The 6,188-nt window shown below is 52.2% G+C and overlaps 1 protein-coding gene across 3 annotated transcripts; it reads right to left on the reverse strand.

The window, feature by feature from the left end:
* Window positions 1-1,060: 1,060 nt before the first annotated feature.
* Window positions 1,061-5,953, reverse strand: LOC100897416 (mitochondrial 2-oxodicarboxylate carrier). Of its 3 annotated transcripts, none has more exons than XM_018641287.1 (3): window positions 5,764-5,953; window positions 2,758-2,991; window positions 1,061-2,639 (listed from the first exon to the last, which is right to left on the reverse strand). In XM_018641287.1, the coding sequence occupies exons 2-3, from the start codon at window positions 2,984-2,986 to the stop codon at window positions 1,954-1,956; spliced, it is 915 nt and encodes a 304-aa protein (XP_018496803.1). In that variant the 5' UTR covers window positions 2,987-2,991; window positions 5,764-5,953; the 3' UTR covers window positions 1,061-1,953. The 3 variants fall into 3 exon arrangements, with proteins under 3 accessions (XP_018496803.1, XP_003748068.1, XP_003748067.1); XM_003748020.2 differs by having other exon boundaries at window positions 5,760-5,849; XM_003748019.2 differs by lacking the exon at window positions 5,764-5,953 and adding an exon at window positions 5,582-5,607.
* Between the last annotated feature and the right edge of the window lie 235 nt (window positions 5,954-6,188).

Raw genomic sequence — 6,188 nt, forward strand, 5'->3', positions numbered from 1 at the left:
TCGCCAGAGAGCAGCTGACGGGCGCGAAATTCAAACTTTCGGATTTTTCTGAACTATTTCCCTGGCTCCGTGGTCGGAGTTTTTCCTATTTTGACTGCTGGAATCCATCGATCGCGATAGGAGAGGCGTTCGGCTCGTCAACGAGCGAGATTATGCTTATCGTACGCTCTGTCTGTCGCCGAGAGACGTACGTACTCCAGAAATTCGTGCTGTGCATTGGTACGACATCAATCATGATGTCAATTAAGGGTATTCCCGATCCCGGCCCATGGAGAGGATTCTGCTCCCCGAAAATCCCAAGTCTTCTGCTTCCTAAGAATTGATGGTGTTTCATTCCTACGTCAACGCTAAATATTGGGTATTTCGTTATGTTATGTTGTATGTTGCATTCTTGAGTCTAGCCCTCCCACCAGGCCGGCCGGCGCCAGCTGCTCATGGTGCCGAGCACCGACGCGGCGTTTCCGCGTGTGACATCGAGCGACAATCTCTGGGCGAAGAATCGGCCCAGTCGCTTGTCCCCGGCAGCCCTCTCCAGAGCCTCATCGGCCTGGGTAATCAGAGCCACGGTCAGGGGACCGGGCCCTTCCATTGTTTCGAATGCAAGCGGACTGAAATGGTATCCGGGTGGCAGCTCAGCGTATTTCCGGCTCTTCGCAGCTTCTATAGTCTTCTGCGCATATTTCTCTCTCACGGCTTCGCGCTTCGATCCCTTGTCCATCCCCACCTGCCAGAGCGTACTGCGTGAAGCAGGTGTATTGACGCGCCGCGCAGCTCCATCTGTTAGCAGAAACCCGCGCAGTCAAGCAGCCAGTCCCCCACGATATTCCAGTGTTCCGGCAAGACTCGAGTAAGTACGGCGCCGGATTTCGAGGGGACGTCCGCATTACTCGTGCTCTTCTCAGGGACGAGTGGGTCCTGAGACCAGTCGTCTCACGCGAGAAAATCGTCATCGGCGGCCGGATACTGGTCTCACACTACGATACGGGGCATGTTGCGGTACGGTATAATGAGCTCGGAATAGTTTCACGCATCAATCATTCTGTGGAACGAAGATTCCATAGGGATACAAGTTCTTAGTTTATTGTCGATTTGCGAACGACTGCTTAGAACAACCTAGGTTAGCCTGATTTTTTTTCACACAGCTGTGGTCATCTACATCGGATTTCTGGTACTCCTCCGGTTTTTCTGCTTGGTATGCCTCTCCCGAACAGGAAATCTATGTTAATACTTTTAGTCTTATCGATTGCACACATTAGATCGAGTTTTCTGACACCTTATCAACACACATTTTTGCAAGAACACACAAGATACAGTGTCTGACATTCTCTCGGTAACGATCAGTTACGTCTCCAGGGATGACTGAGCACGAAGGAGCGCGGAGTCTCCCTCCGGCCCCTGAAATTTCACAGCCGCGCTGGAACCCAGCCTTCCCAGGCTCAGGAGGTCCCGTGGGACACAGCTTGTAGAGGGAATTTCGCCTCGAGTGCCTCCAGAGACGCGACTGCGATCGGCTGGATTCACAAAGCACCGCGGCAAGATCCCAGGACTTCTCTTTTCAAGATACCAAAACAAAAAGTCCGAATACCGGCCACTCGTATACGAACGAGACTTTGCATGAACGTTGCAACTGACAAGCAGGTCGATAATCACACCGCTCTGATTAAAATGTCTGTCTCGGAGTTTATATGGAAGCGCTCTGTGGAAATATGAAGATAAACGTGATCTCTGAGAAAGGCGTCGAATATGATGGAAAATGATGAACAAAAATAAACTCTCTCTCTGCCCTCACGGTAGCCTCGTGACGCCGACTCGAGGTTTCTCTCCCCGAGGAGGCGGCGAGTTCACCATTCCGAAGATAAGCTCACAACATAATTAACAATCTCCATCCGCACAAGTATGGAATGTGCTTCTCTTCGTTTGCTTGTCTCCGATCGGTAGATCTCCGTCGGACAACTATTCGTACGGAGGCCACTTCTCTTCAAGAAGCTCGCGCATGTGTTCATACACGACGAGCATAACAGCGCCGCCTGGTCCCAACCTTAGAACTTTCGGTACTAAGCCTTTGTACAGCGCACGGAAGCCCTCTTCTCGATAAACGACGCCCACACTCTGCAGACATCCTTTGTACTTCGAATTCGGTAAGTGTCCCTCGCTCTGAATTCGACTTTTCGCTACGTCGAATGGAATGTTGAAACACGATGCCAGAGTACCCGCCGTGAAACCGGTGAGTATTCTCAAGGCCAGAGTGGCGGCATCGCTGTCCATTTTCGGTAGACGATCCCTCACCGAAAAGTAGAAACCGAAATAGACCATGTTGAAAGCCCCGTTCCGTATCATGGTTGACGTGAGACCGAAATTCAAACCGCGCAAGCCGAGACCTCCTTCGCGATAGATCGATCGAGCCACTTGGAACGTCGTCGGTTGTTCAGACACCTTATTCTTGTCCGTCTGCAACCGAACTTTCACAACTTCGAAGGGATTGACGAATACGGCTTCTGTGAGACCGGCGAACAGACCGGCCATCGACAACGATACTGGCGTGTCTTTCACATCGTAGCGGAACAACTTTTTGTACTGTTCGAAAGTGAAGAACTTCACGGCTCGTTTCGGGGTTTCCGCGAGGATCGGAGGTAGGATTCCTGAGGAGGGAAGTTGAAGAATCTTCTGAGGAATTCGGCATTCGGGCATCTTGTTCTGTCTTTTTCTTTTGTTTCCTTTCGTTCCATCTACCATATTTTGATCGCTTGCGACACGAACCTTTATATATGGAGAAAAATCCCTCGGAGCGGATCATTCTCCGGAAACAGTCGGCGATACTTTTGTATCTTTCGGGATCAGCGGCATTGCTTTGCACTTGAAATCGAGTTTTGGCAACGTCCAGAGGATGCATCAAACATATCTCCACAAAACCTGCTGATCCTCCGGACATTATTTGAATGGCTGCCTCCCGGCCAGCCCGTTTCAAAGCTGACGGGCCCTCCGACATTTTCCCTGCAAATCCAAGAAAGAGATGTTTGAATTATCGAATCGAAGCTCTGTGGAGTACAGTGGGCTGATCTCGAAGAGAGAATAGCGTCTACTACCGAATGTGTCGCTCGCTCTCGGTTGACCGAACCTAGACGCTTATTGCCTCCATGTATACGCGCGGATGAAAACTCCCTGCCGCACATAAACCGTGCGATTTCGACTAATAGAAGCGGTTCCCGCTTCCCGGTGAGACATAGAGATGTCGCGCAGACCCACGTTCCGTGTGAATGTAGAGCTTTGTGAGATTGTCTCATTATAGTCAGTCAAATACGAGCCGGAAAGCTTCTGACATCCTTCCGCGGCTATTTTTCTGGCTTCTAGCTCATCCCGGGAACCCACGAGCACCACCAGAACTCATCTGAACGTCGATCCAGCAGCTCGCAATCTCCACGACGTCACGCAGATCGAATCTGACTGACAGCACTGTTGACCACTTCAGGCAGGTCGTGCGGCCCCACGCTTTTTGGCTATGATACCTCTCTATCCTGTCGGCCAGAATACGTTGCCTAGCCTGTCGCAGAGGATATAACAAACGACAAGCAGAGGACGGGAGAGGCTTCATTGATAGGGACCCTATGAGCTGCCCAGCGAATAAAATCTATCGGCCTAGTCCGAGTCTCCGGTCCGAACTGAGTTGACTCTAGGTTGAATCTCTATTCGATTCCGGTGGACCTCCGTCGGTGACGGGGAAGTTTTTTGGGAAGCGGCCAGACACTCATTCGGAGGAGGACGATTCACCCACGGTGATATCTGTAGGAATGCCCTAAAATTATCTAGATCACTCCGGCCTCGAGCACCTCGAAGGAGACGAGTGTTAACGAAGGAAAGGAATCATTCTGGCGAGCGAAGAGTCCGACATGGGTGACTGATAGGTTATGTCGAGCTGCTCGACATGCGCGACATAATGAGCTCCTGGCGTCGCTCCCGATAACGGCGCTGACGTTAAAAGATTAAACTATCTTTGGCCACTAAAATAGAGTCCGCTCAGGCGAGGATAAGGGCTTGATTTGATTACGCTCAACGGGCCAGCAACGTGCCCACGTCTCGCTATTCGCTTAACAACATTCTGGGAGCGAACGCGCTCAGCGTATACCTAGTCTTCCCTCGATCGCGAGCAGTCCGCGATCATCCCCTTCGGCGGTGGAGATGTCGTCGGCTCTACATAGCCGCTGCGGACAGTGGTTTAGCAAGCGGAAATTCTCGGCTTCATTCGACAGTTTCCTTTCTCTTTTTTCCGCAGCGTTCCGCGGTCCTGGGGTCGACGAACTTCGATCCTACGTAGCGCCCGGCGTTACGATACGAGACCGAGATTCCAGCCGTCGGACGAGAAGATCGATTCCGGGTGCTGTTCATCGACGAATTTCGCTTGGTTTCGCGCTTCGATGCCTTCGGTCGATGATGGCCCGAGAGCTCGGTAGTCCATCCTCTATCGATTCCATAAGGAAGTTCCGACGTGGCTCTCGCTCAACTACAGCTATCCGATCGCAATCAGCTGTGAGCCAAGAATACGCATCGCGCCGCCGCGGAGGAACGTCGTCGGCCTTCTGACTTCCCAGAAGAGAATCAAGCTGAACGGATGCGGCGATGGAATGGGAATCTCGTAGTGACCGTACGATCCGACGAGCCTTGCTCGGAATGCGTATTGATTTTCCCATGCCTCTACTATTTGTCTGCGCTGAGCTTGCTCAAGAAAGCTCAAGACAGGCCAGAATTTCCGTCGGACTGCGGCAAAGGCATTCAATTTTATGCGATGACGCGGATTCTGGGTCGAATCGACTCGTGACACTGTTGTCAGTCGCTCCTGGAGAGTAGATTCGGGCCTCGATTTGTCTGGCTGAGCTAGGAATGTATTTTAGCTGACCATCATGAGTCGACTCACTCGAACTAACGATGTTGGAACTCGAACTTCGGCCCACACACACAACCGATTGATTTGAGGAAGATCGCTGTGACGTCGAATTTGTCCGAGAAGGAAAGAATTTCACTTCCTTTCGCTCGACATAAAACAGCCACAAAAACCGAGAGAACGCTAAAGGGAGCGCATCGGGAACCGTAATAAGGGGCCGCTGAAGTTGCTCAAGGTCTTCCGCGAATTCTGGTACGAGAGGCAGTCTTTTCGACGGCCCGCTCAGCGCCCCATCACAGGACACCGAAAATGAGGACGAAAAGGTTCGAATGCTTATTGAGGTCAACCGAACGGAAGGCATTCGTATCTTTCACTTCATATCCGCGACCCATGGAGCGAATGTGGTCGAGGAAGCCCTGAGCAAGAGATTGCCAGCTGCTCATATGTGCAAGTCAGTCGACGTCACAATTCCTGCTTCCACGCGGTCGGTCTCAGGCGGAAAGCACTTCCGCGGGAACTGAGCCGGATTGAACAAATTCTCCTGCTGCCGGATATTGGTGGAGCCCGCGAACGAAAAAGCGCGAGCACTGCCCCCGATGAGACCGCTCTGCGAGGCACTCTGACAATCGGAGTGGCGGCGCGAATCTCCGACGGGCTGTCAGAGAGACTCACACAGCGGTGAATCAGGTGAATGTTGCCGGCACTGACCTGTTATGTTCGAAGCTCGGGAGCTCTTCGGAAGCCAAAGCGGACTCAATTTATACAATCGGTGAACGCGAAACTAATACTCTCTACGGAGAGGAAAAAGGCGCTACCACCGTCGGCTTTACATTCCCGCTCAGTGAGAAAAGGTGCGCAGAGCGTAAGAGGCAGAGCGATTCGCGACTGACCTGGTGGCCGATGGAAGTTGACTCCTTAGCAATGGTGCGCCGACGTGAGAAGTTTGGCCGCGCCGTCCTTCCTGCTAATCTCTTTGCTGTGTCCGAACCGCGGAGCTCTGCATTGGAAGCAGCAGTAACCGTGCGGATATCTTCTCCCCTCACGTCACCTGCTCGCTGACTAGCAGCAGCGAACGAACTCTCTAGCCAGGCAGTTAGCCAGTCAACCAGTCGTCAGCCAGACAGCAACCAGCAGCGAGAGCAGCGGAGAGGGATGTTGTCGGCGACGCGACAACAACAACAGCCACTATTTCTCCGCGACGAGCTGCTGCTGTACTTGGCGGCTATCTCCAGTGATCATGGTTGATGATCTCTGCTTGATTCAGAGGAGCCTCCGGGGCTGGTCAGACTATCAATTTGTGAAGGGGAAAAGGAGG

The sequence above is a fragment of the Galendromus occidentalis genome, unplaced genomic scaffold (assembly GCF_000255335.2).
Source record: "Galendromus occidentalis unplaced genomic scaffold, Mocc_1.1 scf7180000077527, whole genome shotgun sequence".
Lineage (NCBI taxonomy): Eukaryota > Metazoa > Arthropoda > Arachnida > Mesostigmata > Phytoseiidae > Galendromus > Galendromus occidentalis.